Below are 20,157 nucleotides of genomic sequence, written 5' to 3'. Positions count from 1 at the left end.
AGGTTGGCTATACACTTGAAGATCTGCTTGTTTGCCAAGGTAATACCAAGGTTACCAAATTCTAAGCATAATGGTTCCATTTATTCAGCTGAAACTACTGTAAGCTTAGATTGTAAGCTCTATGAGGCAAGAACTTCCTTCCTACGGAGTCCTCTAGCACATTGGCACCTAATCGCTGTATATTTATACCTAATTACTATGCTTATTACTTATTTATTACGATTATATTTGCCCAGCCTGTGGGTACTTTTCTATTCCGTAAAATTGTACTTAGGTACCACTCTATAAATATTCCATTATCTAGTTATATATGTAACTTCAATGGCTGATTCTACAATTACTTTCTCAGCTACCAATATCTGTAATTTCTTTTTCCAAATTTCAGGTAATAACAGGGGGATTGAGTGAAAGTGCCCGGCACATTCATGATTTCTTTTTTACTGTCTCCCGATTTTAGTTTTAATGCAGAAGTAAAAGTTGTGAATGGCTTTCCACACTGCAGTCTTTCTTCAAATGGATTTGAAACAGGCACATTACACATCATTTAGAGGGATTTGTTACTGGCATGTCCTTGCTAGCGCCTTTAGAACCAGATGACAGCTGAGAATAAAATAGTGCAAAAATATAACTAAGAGGAAACCTGATGCTTTAGAGTTCAACTTACTAATAAAACTGTATGAGGATCTTAGACATTAGTATTATTATTAATATTGTTTTTATCATGACAGCATATGTTAGAGTTCTAGATTTATTTAGATTTGTAAAAGAGTAATAATGACAAATACTGAGCAACTAATGAATAAAACAGAAAAAAGCAAATTCAATACAAGGGGCACATTTACTAAAATGTCGAGTTTACATTCACCCATTCAAACTGGGTGAAATAGAAAACAATGATGGGATTAACTTCCCCTTGAAACTGGGGGAAATAGAAAACAATGAGGGGATTAACTTCCTCTTGAAACTGGGTGAAATAGAAAACAATGATGGGAATAACTTCTCCTTGAAACTGGGTGAAATAGAAAACAATGATGGGATTAACTTCCCCTTGAAACTCGGTGAAATAGAAAACAATGATGGGGATTAACTTCCTCTTGAAACTGGGTGAAATAGAAAACAATGATGGGAATAACTTCCTCTTGAAACTGGGTGAAATAGAAAACAATGATGGGAATAACGTCTCCTTGAAACTGGGTGAAATAGAAAACAATGATGGGAATAACTTCTCCTTGAAACTGGGTGAAATAGAAAACAATGATGGGAATAACGTCTCCTTGAAACTGGGTGAAATAGAAAACAATGATGGGATTAACTTCTCCTTGAAACTGGGTGAAATAGAAAACAATGATGGGAATAACTTCTCCTTGAAACTGGGTGAAATAGAAAACAATAATGGGAATAACTTCTCCTTGAAACTGGGTGAAATAGAAAACAATGATGGGAATAACTTCTCCTTGAAACTGGGTGAAATAGAAAACAATGATGGGAATAACTTCTCCTTGAAACTGGGTGAAATAGAAAACAATGATGGGAATAACTTCCCCTTGAAGCTGGGTGTAACAGAAAACAATGATGGGAATAACTTCTCCTTGAAACTGGGTGAAATAGAAAACAATGATGGGAATAACTTCTCCTTGAAACTGGGTGAAATAGAAAACAATGATGGGAATAACTTCCCCTTGAAGCTGGGTGAAACCGAAAACAATGATGGGAATAACTTCCCCTTGAAGCTGGGTGAAACCGAAAACAATTAGGGGATTAATTTACCCTTGAAGTTCAAGTTTCAAGTTTATTGTCATATATAAATAACAATGAAGCATCATTACTGTAATGACATTTTTTTGACCCGTGTTCCTCCCAACTTTACATAGACAAAAAAAATACAAATATTAAATATAATAAAAACTGAAAACAAGGGGATTAACTTCTCATTGAATGTGTCAAGGACAGGCTGTCACTGACAATTCTATTCCTCTACTATTCTAAGCCTCTATAGGACACAATGGTCCTCGACAGATCAAACCTGTTTTTTACCAAAAAAAGTTAACTAAACATTAATAAATCACAAATTATGGGAGTTATTTTCAAAAAACGCAAATGTTTCGGGAAACAATAACAAAAAATTGAGTTCTAGCGAAAACCCATTCGGAAATCTTGAAATTGTCCAGAAGTAAGAAAAAATCCGACTTTATCTCAAAATTGCTTAATAAATGTGCCCCTAAGTATTAAGAAAATGGACTTCAAAATTGATTTCTTCCCACCCCCACCCTTGTGGGTCCTTGTGGGGTGGGGGGACCTGGGCGTAGCACACCCTGTACCCCTGGTTAGTGATGAATACATTTTTTCGCCAGACATGGATTCGCAGTGAATTTCCGCATTTCACGATTGGCAAAATTTGCAGCGGAAAAATTCGTTGTGCTGAAATTTTTTTGTTGCGCGTCAAATTGTGCACTGTGGCATCCAATTGGTCGTGGTTGCGTCAAAAAAAGGTGCAATCTCATTAAAAAAGGTGCTGTTGTGTCAAATTAGGCGCGGTTGCATCAAAACAAGGTGCGCTCACGTCAAAAAATGGATGTGCTCGTGTCAAAAAATGGGCGCGGTCCTGTAGAAAAAAGGCATGGTCAAGTCAAAAAAGCGTGGGCGTCAAAAAAGACGGCAGGTGACAAAAAACCGTGTGACAATGCGTTTCACGGATTTTTCGCCGTTTCACAAATTTTATGGCGAAGCGAAACGGGACAGGTTCGTTCATCACTACCCCTGGTAGTTATTCCAGTAGATAAAAACAGATACATCTTGGCAGTAGAAGTTCTAATAAATTTTCGACCTAAAAACTTTAGAAGTGGTCATGGATAGTCTGCAGTAAAGCTTTGGAAAATGCTCTCATATTCATTAGTACAAACACGCCATATGTATCCTGAAATTAACCTTGGCCTCTTTAGACCTGAAGTTCTCTTTTCTGGCAGACATCTTTTTCCTTTTTATCTAGTATAAACTAACCGCAGCGACGAGGGAAAATCTGAATGAAAATAATTTGTTACGTGAAATCCATGAAATATCCATTTTGTATTCATTTGGGGATTGTGTGTAATAAATTATTTGAATTCTGGTTTTTTTTCCCCCTTTTCTCACTCCTCATCTCATTGCTTGCCATTTCCAGATATTGATGTAGTCTTGGCTTGCCCCTAAGCGAGCTGCCGAAGGCTTAAGGCTGGAAATGCGCTAGGCAAGCAACTCGTTTGTATGCACCTTCTTAAACTCGACGACTGTTTGGGGAGAACGGAGTTTGAAAAAAAAAAAAAGCTGCCGTGTGAAGCTGTCAAAGTTTGTAACAGTTTTTCTGAGTTCATAAAGTCTGCGATATGTCAGGAATGGTCATGATGTGAATTTTATAAACATATATTGTCAAGCTCAAAAAGCAACGGAAATGCTTAGTAATGGAAAGTAGTTTATAGTGCATAGAGGCTTCAGATGGGGTTTTTGCCTTTCTCTGGATCAACTAGCAGTTAGGCAGGTTATATATAGGCATTATGGTTGAACGTGATGGACGTACGTCTTTCTTCAACCTAACTTACTATGTTATTATGTTATTTCTATTTAGTAATAATAATGGTTTTATACAAACAGACCAACAGATTCAGTACAGGGGGCCATTTACTTACGCCCCCTTCTGCAAATGCAGGTTCAAAATTACAACCCTTATTGCTAAACATCAAAGCACATGGGCCAAGGGCAGATATGCGCTCTGTACTAGTAATGGGCGAAATGTTTCGCCAGGCATGGATTCATGGCGAATTTCTGTGTTTCGCCATTGGTGGATTGTTTCGCAAAACAGATGAAAAAATTTGCCACGGAAAAATTTGCTGCGTGTCCAAAAATTTTCGCCTGCGACAAAAGAATAGCCGCGGGTGACAAAATAATAGCTTTACAACAAAAGAATAGCCACAGGCGACAAAATAATAGCCTTGCGACAAAAGAATAGCCGCAGGCGACAAAATAATAGCCTCACAACAAAAGAATAGCCACAGACGACAAAAGAATAGCCACAGGTGACAAAATAAGAGCCAGAGGCGACAAAATAATAGCCTCACAACAAAAGAATAGCCACAGACGACAAAAGAATAGCCACAGACGACAAAAGAATAGCCACAGACGACAAAAGAATAGCCACAGGTGACAAAATAATAGCCTCGCGACAAAATGATAGCCGTGGGCAACAATTTTTTTTTCACGCGCAACATTTTCGCCGTTTTGCGAATATTTTGAAAGATTTGTAAATTTTTCTGTGACGCGAAACGGGACAGATTCGCTCATCACTGCTCTGTACCTCTGTATTGTGTAGTGAGTTTGGGCACAATGCATAGAGAAGGCAGTAAGGACACGGTTCCATGGAGCAGTGCTTAATGAAATGATATTTAGGGGACAGGTAGGAGGGCCATATGTGCCTTCTCCTGTTCCTTGTGAATACAGGGCTGCCATATACAAACAATGATGTATTCATGGGGGCAGATGTATTTTGGAGTGCAGAGACCTGCAGCCATTTTAAAAAGAGCAGGACAGGGCTCAAGTAACCAATACACATGGCAGTTTTCAACTATTTTTTCCAATTTTCACCCCGTCCTGCAGTTGGTAAATGAGCTCTACAGTGTATGACCCTATAATAGCAAAAAAGTTAAATCAGTTGATGTCTTTACTCTTCTTATAAACTATAAACTTCGATTGAAATGTTTCAATCTATATTTCAAATTTCCAGTTATTTATAAAGAATCATTTGATGAAAATTTGATGAAATTTGTTCTTCATCTTTAACTGTCGAAATATATATTGTCATAAGAAAATTCATGAAAAATCTAGGGTGGACAGTTGGTGTTTTTGACTGCTGTCACCAGTATCAGTAACCATAGCAACCTATGCTCCATAGCCTCAAATGAATTCTATGTATACAACAGGTAATACAACATATTGGACCAAATGTATTCATCAAGAGAAAATGGCTGTATGGAAAATCCATGGTGGACAGTTGGTGTTTTTGACTGCTGGCACCAGTATCAGTAACCATAGCAACCTGTGCTCCATAGCCTCAAACAAATTCTATGTATACAACAGGTAATTGGACTACATTGGACCAAATGTATTCAACAAAAGAAAATGGCTGTATGGAAAATTAATGGTGGACAGTTGGTGTTTTTGACTGCTGCCACCAGTATCAGTAACCATAGCAACCTGTACTCTATAGCCTCAGAGGAATTCTATGTATACAACAGGAAATTGGACCATTTTGGACCAAATGTATTCCACAAAAGAAAATGGCCGTATGGAAAATTAATGGTGGACAGTTGGTGTTTTTGACTGCTGGCACCAGTATCAGTAACCATAGCAACCTGTACTCTATAGCCTCAAACGAACTCTATGTATACAACAGGTAATTGGACCATATTGGACCAAATGTATTCAACAAAAGAAAATGGCAGTATGGAAAATTAATGGTGGACAGTTGGTGTTTTTGACTGCTGCCACCAGTATCAGTAACCATAGCAACCTGTACTCTATAGCCTCAGAGCAATTCTATGTATACAACAGGAAATTGGACCATATTGGACCAAATTTATTCAACAATATCTCTTACATTTTCATTTGATAAATCAACTTATAGCTAAGAAATGCACAGACAATCATTTGATAGAAAACCATCTGCCCCCCCATGATATCACCTTGGACAAGTGATACCATTCAATGGGGTATATACAATCATATCATTTTGGATGACTTTATAAAGTAGTTTGAGATTTTGAATGTATATTTCTATCCCTTTGATTGCAAAATGTATATGGGTCAGACAAACACACACTATAAAGGTTAACCCTTCAATTTGCCATCACTACTGGTGCATTTAATAAGAGCAGATAAGCACAAGGTTTATAGGTTAATGGATTGGATCATGTGCTGAAGTGCATTCCCAGACAATAAAGTCCCAGCAAATCTATTCATTGGCAACTGTTTTTACATTTATGGCTGATGAACCGCCGCGTGATCACAATATCCCCCATATAGAAATATAATAATCAGTCTGTGTTGGCTGTTGGCTGAAGTTTCCATTGCACTTGCTGTAAGTAAATGTCTTATAAATGTACTGTATGTGTTTTATATTAATAACAGCCCATTGAGTGAAATAAAGGGAAACTGTACCCCCCAAACAGTGTAGGTCTCTATAAAAATATATTGCATAATCCAGCTCCTATGTAAAACCCTGCTGCATCTAAATAAACCATTTCATATAAATATACTTTATTAGTAGTATGTGCCATTGGGTAATCCTAAATGGAAAATATGTAGGGCCGTCTCCTTGTAGGATTCACGCAAACAAGCCAAGAACTAGTATGAGTGAATTTGTCCCGTTTCGGCGAAAAATTAGCAAATTGACAAGAAAATTTTGAAATGGCAAAAAATTTGCAAAACACCCTTCGCATGACTGTTTTTGTTGCATTCAAATCTTTCTGTCACTCACGTCCTTTTTTTTGCCACACGCATCATTTTCTGATGCACCTATCACACGACTGTGCCTATTTTACAGCAACTGCGCCTATTTTCATGCGACCATGCCCAATTTGATGCAATTGTGACTTTTTTTGAAGCACGCCTTCAGCGGCATTTTTTGCAGGAGTTTCTCAAAACAATTTGCCGATGATGAAATGTGGAAATTAGCTGCAAATCCATGTCTGGGGAAAAATTCACTCATCACTACCAAGGACACATATACATGCTAGGCCGCATCAGCCAATGAATGGGCAGAGTTCTGCCTTTTACTCCCACACTACTTCCTGTTACAGTTAGAGCTGCATTATCATCACTAGTGATGAGCGATTTTTTTTGTCAGGCATGGATTCGCAGCGAATTTCAGCATTGATGAATTGTTTTGCAAAACTTCCTTGGAAATTCGCCGTGGAAAAATGCGTCGCAAGGAAATGTTTTTTTGACGCAAGTCAAATTAGGAGCGGTCGCGTCAAAAAAAATGCTTGGTAGTATACAAAAAAAGGCGTAGTCGCGTCAAAATTGGGCTCAGGCAACAGAATAGACAATAGTGACAAAAAAATTGCGCGACACAAATTTTTCACAGTTTCGCAAATTTTATGGCAAAGCTCATCACTACACATCGCTCATCACTACCCATCACAAAATGGCGGCTCAAGGGAAAGGATGTAAAAGGGCAATATTTACTGATATATATATATTCCAGTTTGGGGAGATTCTTTAATAGGCCACTTAACATAATATAAACTGTCTGTTGGTTAAGTACTCATTCTGGGGTATAGTTTTCCTTTAAAGAAAAATCCCCCCTATCCAAAAAAACAATTCGGTGCCATTCGGCGCTCATTCTGCCTCCGTTTCCCTTATCCCTACTATAAACTCATCCGCACAGCCTGTTCCCGAGAATACACTTCCATTTGAACTGTATATTAAAACTTTACTGTAAATGAATAGTACTTTTTGTTGAAAGAGAACAAATTCCATTTCATGGGGTGACTGGAGGGACCCCTTTATTAATTGTCAAAGAGTAGAGAAGAAACCCCGCGCACCAAGGATCAGTCGTCTGCTTTGAAAACCTCAAAGGTTTTTTTTTTATTAATCTTTGAAACCTTTTTGTTCCTGCCGGTCCCCGTGGAACTGCTCGACTGCTTATAGCAAATTTCCAATTACATTACAGATTTTTTCTGACACTGCATTTTGCACATGTCATGGAGTATCAGTGGCGGTTTGAAAAACTTCTAACTATATGATGTGATTTTAGAAAATCTTAATTCACTTTAACTCACTCCGAGAAACGGTAAACATTGGCGGTTTTGTTCTCAGTAAAGCAAAGGGGTCGTTTAAACTATATTGTAATTCTATTTGTAAACCTATGGCTTGGATTGTGTTATATAACTCATTCTGTGCTTAAAGAAGATCGTTAAGGGCTCATTTACGGCCGCAACTAAGTTTGCGATCACGCAGAAATAGATGCAGTTATTGAGCGCATTAAAAGGAGTTTTTTCATACATAAATGCATATTCGTGATTTTTGAGTTTGTGAGTCTTTCCAAACGGAAAAAAACTTGATAAATAGTGATGAGCGAATCTGTTTGTCGGCAAATTTGTAAAACGACAGAAAAAATTAGCAAAACGGCAAAAAAATCCACAAAATGCATTTATCGCGTGACTTTTTTTATTGCCCACGTCTTTTTGTTTGTCACACGCATCTTTTTTTGCTGCAACTGCATCCATTTTTACGCGACAGCACCAGATTTGACGCGACCACGATTAATTTTATTGTGGCGAATTTCTGCTGAAGTTTTGCTAAACAATCCACTAATGGCGAAATGCGGAAATTCACTAAGGGGCTGATTTACTAATCCACGAATCCGAATGGGAAAAAATCGGATTGGAAACGAACATTGTGCAACTTTTTTGTATTTTTTGCGTTTTTTTCGTCGTATTTTTTGCGACTTTTTGGTGAGTTGTGGCAAAATACCGATCATTACAAAAAAAACGCATTCGGACGCTTTTCGGACGTTCGTGGATTAGTAAATGTGCCCCTAAGGGGGGTTTTTTTTCGCAATGATCGGTATTTTGCGATTTTTTCATCGCAGTCCCGACTTTTTCGCGAATTGTCATGACTTTTTCGTACCCATTATGACTTTTGCGAATTGTCACGACTTTTTCGTATTGAGCGCTCGAAAAATCCGCGACAATTCGCGAAAGTCGTAACGGCTATGAAAAAGTCACGACAATTCGCGAAAAAGTCGCAATGGTGCCGAAAAAAATCGAAAAAAAATCGAAAAAGTCGCAAAATGTTCGTTTCCAATCCGATTTTTTCCCATTCGGGATTCGGATTTGTGGATTAGTAAATCTGCCCCTAAGTATCCATGCCTAATAAATAGTGATGGGTGAATCTGTCCTGTCTCAATTGCGCCAAAAAATTTGAGAAACAATTCGTGAAACGGTGGAAGATTCGCAAAATCCGGAAAAACGAACATTGTGCAACTTTTTCGTATTTTTTGCGATTTTTTCGTCGTATTTTTTGCGACTTTTTGGTGAGTTGTGGCAAAATACCGATCATTACAAAAAAAACGCATTCGGACGCTTTTCGGACGTTCGTGGATTAGTAAATGTGCCCCTTAGAAAGCATCTGAATGCCCCTAAGTATCCATGCCTAATAAATAGTGATGGGCGAATCTGTCCCGTCTCAATTGCGCCAAAAAAAATTTGAGAAACGATTCATGAAACGGCGGAAGATTGGCAAAATCCGGAAAATGATGTGTGAGAAAAAGAAACTGCCGCAGACGTCATAAAAATTACATGTGCAATGTTTTTTGTGATGCCTGACAGTCTTTTCAAAACTTGATAGCGATGAGTGAAAAAAAATTGACACATGTGTCGAGCATACCAAAAAAATGCAATGTTTTTTGACGTGCAACAGTCTTTCCAAACGGAAAAAAACTTGATAAATAGTGATGAGTGAATCTGTCCCACTTTGCTTTGCCTAAAAATTTGGCAAATATTGAAAAGTGGCAGAAAATTTGCGAAACACAGGAATGGCAGAAAATTTTTGCACCACGGAAAATGACGTGTGTAAAAAAAAAAAGACAGGTGACTTTTTTTTGCCACGTGTCAGGTTTTTTGATGCATGCAACAAATTTTTTACCCAAGTGACTTTTTATTTTGCACGCCTAATTTTTCCACGAATCCATGCCTGCCGAAAAATTCCGCATTGCTATTGATAAATCTATCCCGGTATAATTCTTAAAACTGCACCAAAAATAGTCTATAAGGATGTATTCAAGCATTAACCTTGCCTGAATGTCTCAATTCGCAGCCTAAACAGATAGGAAACCAGACTGAAGGATCCCTTTTGCTATGTTACTCTCCAAAAAAGAATTTATATTTTGACAAAGCCGGCTAAATGGGAAACTGTCAGGGGGAAGCCATGTTTTATTTGTGCTTGTAAATCTCCTGCAGCATTGACTTAGGTATTTGAGAGTTGTAAAAACGGCTGTAAATCTATTCCGAGGGACACTAACTCTAAAAAGAAAATGTCTCCTTTATTATGAACAGCTGGGTTGTAAAAGAAATGTGAAAATGGCGGCACTAAAAAAGGGGGTGGGAAGGTGAGCTAGACACATAACATATAATACAAGTTAAAGGGGGAAACTTTGCTATAGGTATGTACCCATTTTTTTCTAATTATGTTTTAGAGATATAAACAGTTTTTTTGTGCTGCCAACAACCAATTTGTTGGCGAAAAAACTTGCTCATCACTACTTACCACACTCACCAGCTCTCTAACCATTTACTGTGTAGTTTCTCAGGAAACATTGCCAGAACTCTGGGTAGCATCCGGTTCTTTCTTAACAATAACAGTCACTTCGGATATCTTTAAATCCTAAGCTATAACTTTATCCATCCTTCCTGTTATACAGGTATCGGACCCCTTATCCGGAAACCCGTTATCCAGAAAGCTCCGAATTACGGAAAGCCTGTCTCCTATAGACTCCATTTTAATCAAATAATTCAAAATTTTAAAACTGATTTCCTTTTTCTATGTAGAAATAAAACAGTACCTTGTAATTGATCCCAACTAAGATATAAATAATCCTTATTGGATGCAAAACAATCCTATTGGGTTTAATTAATGTTTTATTGATTTTTTAGTAGACTTAAGGTATGGAGATCCAAATTACGGAAAGACCCCTTATCCGGAATACCCTTGGTCCCGAGCATTCTGGATAATGGATCCTATACCTGTACTTCCAAGGGGCACATTTACTAACCCACGAATGGGCCGAATGCGTCCGATTGCGGTTTTTTTCGTAATGATCGGTATTTTGCGCCTTTTTCGTTACTAATACGATTTGTGCGAAAAAACGTGAGTTTTTCGTAGCCATTCCGAAAGTTGCGCAAAATCTGGCGATTTTTCGTATCGTGAAAACTTGCGCAAAAAGCTGCGATTTTTTCATAGCGTTAAAACTTGCACGAAACGTCGCACCTTTTAAGTTTTAACGCTACGAAAAAGGCGCAACTTTTCGCACAAGTTTTAACGCTACGAAAAAACCGCCAGATTTTGCGTAACTTTCGGAATGGCTACGAAAAACTCGCGTTTTTTCGCGCAAATCGTATTGGTAACGAAAAAGTCGCGACAATTTCCGAAAAGTCGTAAAGACGCCGAAAAAATCGCCAAAAATACGAAAAAGTCGCAAAATGTTCGTTTTCAAATCGGAATTTTTCCAATTCGGTTCAGATTCGTGTCTTAGTAAATGTGCCCCCAAGTATTTGAAATCTCCGCAGAAAGATGGAACCAACTTTGGCTCAATCCATTGCTTTGTAGATACGTTGTTTTTTTTTTCTTTTTGAGAAAGGAAATGCATTAGCTGAACAAGAATGAATGAAAAAACAAAAACCTGTTTGATCTTTTGAAAATTAGAAACTTACAAAGCTTAACTGTCATAGCCTCCAGTTCCGAGGGTAAAATGGGTTGGTGAAGTATCATATTAAAGGAAATCCACGCTGTAGTGATTTCATATTTTATTTGTTTTTAAGGGATTGAATAAAAAAATTAAGTTTATGAAGGTCTGAAAGGAAAATGCATAGATTAAAAACCTTATTGCACATTGCCGGTGGGATGGCATATGCGTCGCTACAATTTCCCGAAGTCGCTAGATAGTATGCTTCAGTTATTTTTTTAGACCCCGCTCTCAGCAAAAGGGTTTGGATTGCAAATATATCAATGCTACAGAAAATGGTAATAGTGATATATAATTGTACTGTACAGAGTTCTGAGTATGGTGCAGAGATACAGCAATTTATGCAGACATTTAGCTCTAGTGGCTAGAGATGTAGCGAACTGTTCGCCAGCGAACTAATTCGCGCGAACATCGGGTGTTCGCAAGTCCGCAAATTCGCAAACTTTTGGCAATGTTCGCCATTTTGGGTTCGCCACGGTTTTTTTTGCGCCGCGTTTTTTCGCCTCGGTTTTTTCCGCCACGTTTTTTCACTTCGGTTTTTCACCTTTGCGTATACATAGGAATAGCTTGCATTTTTTTTTTGGCGTTATTTTTTGGCGGTTTTTTTTTGGCGTTATTTTTTGGCGGTTTTTTTTTTTGCGTTTTTTTTTTTGCGGTTTATTTACAAAGTATTTTTCAGAGAAATTTTTGCCCTTGATCCCCCTCCTGCATGCCACTGCCCAGGTCGTGGCACCCTTTAAACAACTTTAAAATCAGTTTTCTGGCCAGAAATGGCTTTTCTAGGTTTTAAAGTTCGCCTTCCCATTGAAGTCTATGGGGTTCGCAAAGTTCGCGAATATTCGCGAGTTTTGGCGAAAGTCCGCGAACGGGTTCGCGAACATTTTTGGCGATGTTCGCTACATCCCTACTAGTAGCTCATCATGGCCCTCCATGCCGTTTATTTAATAGAATATTAAATTAAAAAGAAGGTTTAATACAGTCTGCATCAGAGTACCATGTGAGTCATAGAATGGTAAAACAATGTTTTCTCCATCTTTATGTGTTAATGTAGAGGTATGTCCCTATGAAGTAGAGAAGAATCAAACATTCCCTAGCTATCCTTGGCCCGCATTAACTCTCAAATATTCCCCCTTCCCACAGATGTGTCCCCTAGCAACATAAACCCCACCCCTCACTTCCTCCCCTGTCTTAGTAAATTATTCTGCATCATCCAGTGTATGGTGTTCTTTCCCTCCCTTGTTTATTGCTTGGGTATTTACCCGAGAGTTAATATTGACTAGGGATAGCCAAGGAAAGGAGGAATTCCATCATACTTTCCATGATTCTTCTTTCCTGGCCATCACCCTGGTCAACATCCCCACCCTAGTTCAGAGCTTTTTTTTTTTACGTAGACGGGGAAGGAAATGAGGGGCGGGGTTTCATGTTGCTAGGGGACACATCTGTGGGGGGGGGGGGGAACCCGAGTGTTAATGCTGATCAGGGGGATGGACAGGAAAGGAGAATCAGGGTAAGTATGATGGAATTCCTCCTTTCTATTCCATTTTATGAACAGGTTATATATTCAGATGGCTACAAACCCATCTATACAGTATGATTTATAAAATAGCTTGCCTCTTTGTATTTCAAGCCAACTGTATTTTTATATTTTAGGAATGCTAATTCAATACTTGAAAATGTTCTTTGCTCAAAAATCAAAACTGGCTGTGCGAAATTTTGTTTATTTCTTTTCAAGTGCTTTTACTTTATAGTTTTGAATGACACGATGTATGACAGCTTTTTAGGCACTTCGGCTTTGAAAAGGCTTTGGGCATTGATGTGAAAACAAATGAAGTACTAAGGGAATGTAAACAGAATGCTTCACAATGCATCTATTTGGTTTCCAGGAAATATTATGCCGCCAGTGCTAAATCCAACGTGTATTCTCTCCTAGACATCAACTGCTACTGTTAATGTGGTGGTGACCGACGTGAATGACAATGACCCAGTCTTCGATCTCTACTTGCCCAGAAATCTCTCTGTCCAGGAGGAAGAATTAAATGCTTTCGTGGGTCAAGTTAGGGTGAGTGAATCCAATTTCATTTTGGATATTTAATTATTGATATAATCAGTTATTGTATGCATTTTGGAAAGATTATTTGCACATCCTGAAATGAATTTGTAGTTTGAGGTGGGCAATAACCCAGAAAGCTGGTAGTTGGTATTCATTATTATAGTACAGGTATCGGACCCCTTATCCGGAAACCCGTTATCCAGAAAGCTCCGAATTACGGAAAGCCTGTCTCCCATAGACTCCATTTTAATCAAATAATTCAGAATTTTAAAACTGATTTCATTTTTCTCTGTAATAATAAAACAGTACCTGTACTTGATCCCAACTAAGATATAATTACCCCTTATTGGGGCAGAACAGTCCTATTGGGTTTATTTCATGGTTAAATAATTCCCTTTTCTCTGTAATAATAAAACAGTACCTGTACTTGATCCCAACTAAGATATAATTACCCCTTATTGGGGGCAGAACAGCCCTATTGGGTTTATTTAATGGTTAAATGATTCCCTTTTCTCTGTAATAATAAAACAGTACCTGTACTTGATCCCAACTAAGATATAATTACCCCTTATTGGGGGCAGAACAGTCCTATTGGGTTTATTTAATGGTTAAATGATTCCCTTTTCTCTGTAATAATAAAACAGTACCTGTACTTGATCCCAACTAAGATAGAATTACCCCTTATTGGGGGCAGAACAGCCCTATTGGGTTTATTTAATGGTTAAATGATTCCCTTTTCTCTGTAATAATAAAACAGTACCTGTACTTGATCCCAACTAAGATAGAATTACCCCTTATTGGAGGCAGAACAGCCCTATTGGGTTTATTTAATGGTTAAATGATTCCCTTTTCTCTGTAATAATAAAACAGTACCTGTACTTGATCCCAACTAAGATATAATTACCCCTTATTGGGGGGCAGAACAAGCCTATTGGGTTTAATTAATGTTTTATTGATTTTTAGTAGACTTAAGGTATGGAGATCCAAATTACGGAAAGATCCCTTATCCGGAATACCCTTGGTCCCGAGCATTCTGGATAACGGGTCATATACCTGTACAAATGAATGTATTTATTAGTGATGGGCAGGCATGGATCCGCTGCAAATTCCCGTGTTTCGCACATTGTCAGATTGGTTCTCGGAATGGGTTGGAACATTTGGCGCTGAAAAATTAAAAATGGTCACCCACGGCAAAAAAAAAAATTGTTGCGCACATAAAAAAAAAAATTGCCGTGCAACATTTTTGCCGTTTTGTGAATCTTACTCAAGATGCGCAAATTTCTAGGACAGCGTCAGATTCACCCATCACTAGTATTTATTTGAAGTATATTAGAAATCTTACAGAGCGGGGTAGTCAGATTAGAGAGGGTGATCTCTAATTGATCACTTTTGATCTCAAAGTGATTTTTATGACCTCACGTCATGAGCATTCTGCACCACAGGCCCCATACCACAGGTATGGGAACCATTATCCAGAATGCTCGGGACCTGGTGTTTCCTGGATAAGGGGTCTTTCCGTAGTTCAGATCTCCTACGTTAAGTCTGCTAAAAAAAAATTATATAAACTGTAATTAAGCTCAATAGGACTGTTTTGCCTCCAGTAAGGATTAATTATATTTTAGTTGAGATCACGTACAGGTACTGTTTTATTATTACAGAGAAAAGGGAATCATTTAACCATTAAATAAACCCAATAGGGCTGTTCTGCCCCAATAAGGGGTAATTATATCTTAGTTGGGATCAAGTACAGGTACTGTTTTATTATTACAGAGAAAAGGGAATCATTTAACCATTAAATAAACCCAATAGGGCTGTTCTGCCCCCAATAAGGGGTAATTATATCTTAGTTGGGATCAAGTACAGGTACTGTTTTATTATTACAGAGAAAAGGGAATCATTTAACCATTAAATAAACCCAATAGGGCTGTTCTGCCCCCAATAAGGGGTAATTATATCTTAGTTGGGATCAACTACAAGTACTGTTTTATTATTACAGAGAAAAGGGAATCATTTAACCATTAAATAAACCCAATAGGGCTGTTCTGCCCCCAATAAGGGGTAATTATATCTTAGTTGGGATCAAGTACAGGTACTGTTTTATTATTACAGAGAAAAGTGAATCATTTAACCATGAAATAAACCCAATAGGGCTGTTCTGCCCCCAATAAGGGGTAATTATATCTTAGTTGGGATCAACTGCAAGTACTGTTTTATTATTACAGAGAAAAGGGAATCATTTAACCATTAAATAAACCCAATAGGGCTGTTCTGCCCCCAATAAGGGGTAATTATATCTTAGTTGGGATCAAGTACAGGTACTGTTTTATTATTACAGAGAAAAGGGAATCATTTAACCATGAAATAAACCCAATAGGGCTGTTCTGCCCCAATAAGGGGTAATTATATCTTAGTTGGGATCAAGTACAGGTACTGTTTTATTATTACAGAGAAAAGGGAATCATTTAACCATGAAATAAACCCAATAGGGCTGTTCTGCCCCAATAAGGGGTAATTATATCTTTGTTGGGATCAAGTACAGATACTGTTTTATTATTACAGAGAAAAGGGAATCATTTAACCATTAAATAAACCCAATAGGGCTGTTCTGCCCCCAATAAGGGGTAATTATATCTTAGTTGGGATCAACTACAAGTACTGTTTTATTATTACAGAGAAAAGGGAATCATTTAACCATGAAATAAACCCAATAGGGCTGTTCTGCCCCCAATAAGGGGTAATTATATCTTAGTTGGGATCAACTACAAGTACTGTTTTATTATTACAGAGGAAAAGGAAACCATTATTAAAAATGTGAATTATTTGATTACAATGAAGATGGCCTTCTGTAATTCGGAACTTTCTGGATAATGGGTTTTCGGATACCTGTACTATTAGAATTAACTGAACTATTAAAAAAGTCACAGTGAAATTCTATTAAATATTAACATTTTAGTAGAATGAAAATGATTAATGGGATCAAAAAAAAATCCATATGTTGATAAAAAAAAATGAACTGAAAGTATTAGGACATGTATATTGGAATCTAATACTTGATAGAAAATGGAAATGTATAGACCTCGGGCTAAAACAATATCATTGTGACACGAGGTTATCTTCATAATACAGAACCTGAATAATTTAACGTCAATTATCTATTAGAAATAAAATATTCCCAGTGTGGATTTTTAGCTGTAATTATACGGCACATTATTCTGCTTGTCTCAAAGAAACATCTATTGTTCAACATTTGAATAGGTATCAAATAAATGAACTGTTGTATTGAACCGACTGTCAAAACAAGTTTGGAACTAAAGTGACATCAATTAAGTCATTTTTCTTAAGTCTCAATCCTCTTTTCCGTAGTCACGAATTGGTTCCAAACTTGCCACTTGTTGTGCCAACTCGCAGTCTGTAACGTGTCAGTAAATAGGATTAGTCAGGAATTAGCTGGCGCAGTCAGGAACTTGGGGAAAAAAAGCATTTTAATGAAAATAAATGTGTTATAAAATAACTGCCAAGCTACAATGTTGATTGAAAGATAAAAGAATTATGTTTATATTAATGATCATGATTGTTTAAAAAGGTATATTGTCACTTTTATGTGGAATCAATATGTTGTTTATACATATTTACACAAGTAGGCACCAATTAAAGAGGTCCATGGAGAAATAAAGAGGTATGGGTGCAAGATATAGGTCAGGGATCCCCAACCTTTCTTACTCGGGAGCCACAGTCAAATGTAAAAAGACTTGGAGAGCAACACAAGCACCATAAAAGTTCATAGAGGTGCCAAATAAGGGCTGTGATTGGCTATTAGGCAGCCTCTATGCACCCTATCAGCTTACAGGGGCTTTATTTGGTAGGAAATCTTGTTTTTATTCAACCAAAACTTGCCCCCAAGTCAGGAATTCAAAAATAACTCCCTGGTTTGGGGGCACTGAGAGCAACATCCAAGGGGTTGGGGAGCAACATGTCGCCCCGAGACACTGGTTGGGGATCTGATATAGGCTGTAGGGATGTAGCGAACATCGCCAAAAATGTTCGCGAACCCGTTCGCGGACTTTTGCCAAAACTCGGGAATATTCGCGAACTTTGCGAACCCCATAGACTTCAATGGGAAGGCGAACTTTAAAACCTAGAAAAGCCATTTCTGGCCAGAAAACTGATTTTAAAGTTGTTTAAAGGGTGCCACGACCTGGACAGTGGCATGCAGGAGGGGGATCAAGCAAACATTTCTCTGAAAAATACTTTGTAAAAAAAACGCCAAAAAAACGCAAAAAAATAACGCCAAAAAAAACCGCCAAAAAAAAAACCGCCAAAAAATAACGCCAAAAAAAAAAACGCAAGCTATTCCTATGTATATGCATAGGCGATAAAACGCGGCGGAAAAATCAAGGTGAAAAAATGCGGCGCCAAAAAAAAACGCGGCGAACCCAAAGTGGCGAACATCGGCAAAAGTCCGCGAATTTGCGCGAACACCCGATGTTCGCGCGAATTAGTTCGCCGGCGAACAGTTCGCTACATCTCTAATAGGCTGTGGATGCACATAGTAATATCTAGTAGAATTAAGTCTAAAACAACTGGTCTTTTCTGAATTTTTTCTTGAAAACATTTCACCACTCATCCGAGTGGCTTCTTCAGTTCAAATGACTGGTAGGGAATTCCCCGGTATTTAAACCCTTGATGGTAGTAGAGTCACAGACATCCAATCACAATGGTTCCATTGAACTTGTTCAGTTAGGTGTTAGCTAGTTTAAATACCGGGGAATTCCCTACCAGTCATTTGAACTGAAGAAGCCACTCGGATGAGCGGTGAAACGTTTTCAAGAAAAACTCAGAAAAGTCCCGTTGTTTTAGACTTAATTCTACTAGATACTGAATATCATGACTTGGATGAATGAGAATCTTCATAGACACATAGTAATAGTAAAAATCTACTGGGTTACTATTACACCCCAGACTTATGCAGACTTCTTTAACTGTGTACAAGGCCCACTTAAGGATATTGAACTTCCATTGGGCAGCTTTTTGTATTATTGTATGTAGTATCAAGCTGTTAAAATGTAGGGGGAACTGAAACACTTTTAGGGTGGTGTTTCTAATATTGGCACTAGGGATGCACCGAACCCACCTTTTTGGGTTTGGCCGAACCCCCGAACCCAACCAGCAGGATTCGGACAAATCCTGAGCTGAATCCAAATCCTAATTAGCTGATTAGGATCGGAAGGGGCGTGCTCAAGTCAAATTGGGCGCGGTCGTGACAAAAAAGGGTGCGGTCACGTCAGTTGGGCACAAATGTGTTTCACAAATTTTCTTACTGTTTCGCGAATTTCATGGCGAAGCGAAACGGGACAGATTCTCTCATCACTATGGGGCTGATTTACTAAGGCATGAATTCGAATCCGAATTGGAAAAATTCCGATTGGAAAACGAACATTTTGCGACTTTTTCGTATTTTTTGCGATTTTTTCGGCGTCTTTACGACTTTTCGGAAATTATCGCGACTTTTTCGTTACCAATACGATTTGCGTGAAAAAACGCGAGTTTTTCGTAGCCATTACGACTTGCACGAAAAAACGCAAGTTTTTCGTAGCCATTCTGAAAGTTGCGCAAAATCTGGTGATTTTTTTCGTAGCGTTAAAACTTGCGCGAAAAGTCGCGCCTTTTTCGTAGCATTAAAACTTAAAAGGCGCGACGTTTTGCGCAAGTTTTAACTCTACGGAAAAATCGCCAGATTTTGTGCAACTTTCGGAATGGCTACGAAAAACTTGCGTTTTTTCGCAAAAATCGTATTGGTAACGAAAAAGTCGCGATAATTTCCAAAAAAATTGCAAAATACCGATCATTACGAAAAAAACGCAGTCGGATGCATTCGGCCCGTTCATGGGCTAGTAAATGTGCCCCTATAAGTAAGGTGAAAAAATCTATAATTCCTATGTCTTTTTTAAATGTATTGTTTCCCTGGCTACAGAACGTATATAATACGTTATTGATTTAAAAACAGATAAAATACCATCCTTTATCATAAACTACACAATTAAAAAACACATGTTCCTAGTTTATAAATTCATATTTCACAACCAATCAGTAATGTGTATTTCTACTCCTATTAATCACTTAATCACACAATTCTCTACAAGATTCTTTAACTATTTTGGAGTATTTGTATAGGTTTAAGTTTGTTGTTTGTATTTGTGTTCATATAAGTTTTCCTGATAAGTCAAGGTCCGCTTCTTTTATTTTGGTCCACAATAAGGAATGTATTCGTGTTTATTGCTTTTTTTCAGTGTATATTTGTTTTTTATATTTGATGTTTTCATTCAAGGGGAACAGAAGGTTTAAAAAGTGCAAGACTCTGAAGTAGCCATGGCAACTTGTTGCATTGGTGACAATACTTTTAAATCCTAGGGAAAAAGTGAGAAAAATGACACACAAATTCAGGAGGACAATAAATAATTTAAATTGTATTTACAGACTACATAACTACATTTTTATTTTAATCTTGTTTAATAAGTTTCTATTTATCCCTTATGATGATAATTATAAGTGAGTGTTACCAAAAATTAAAGAATATCAACTCAACCACAAGTACCTGTCTTCCTATCTTGTATTGAGA

The 20,157-nt window shown here is 37.7% G+C and overlaps 1 protein-coding gene across 2 annotated transcripts in view; it reads left to right on the top strand.

Annotated features, from left to right (window-relative positions):
* Positions 1-20,157, top strand: part of pcdh15 (protocadherin-related 15) — a 709,890-nt gene that overhangs the window by 444,064 nt on the left and 245,669 nt on the right. For both annotated transcript variants that reach the window (XM_031905917.1, XM_031905916.1), the window contains exon 19: positions 13,422-13,550. In XM_031905917.1, coding sequence (XP_031761777.1) covers positions 13,422-13,550 — 129 coding nt within the window. The remainder of the gene's footprint in view (positions 1-13,421; positions 13,551-20,157) is intronic.

This window comes from Xenopus tropicalis, chromosome 7 (genome assembly GCF_000004195.4).
Source record: "Xenopus tropicalis strain Nigerian chromosome 7, UCB_Xtro_10.0, whole genome shotgun sequence".
In the NCBI taxonomy this organism is placed as follows: domain Eukaryota; kingdom Metazoa; phylum Chordata; class Amphibia; order Anura; family Pipidae; genus Xenopus; species Xenopus tropicalis.
Note: the sequence above shows the minus strand (reverse complement) of the source record. Positions and strands in the feature narration are given on the sequence as shown.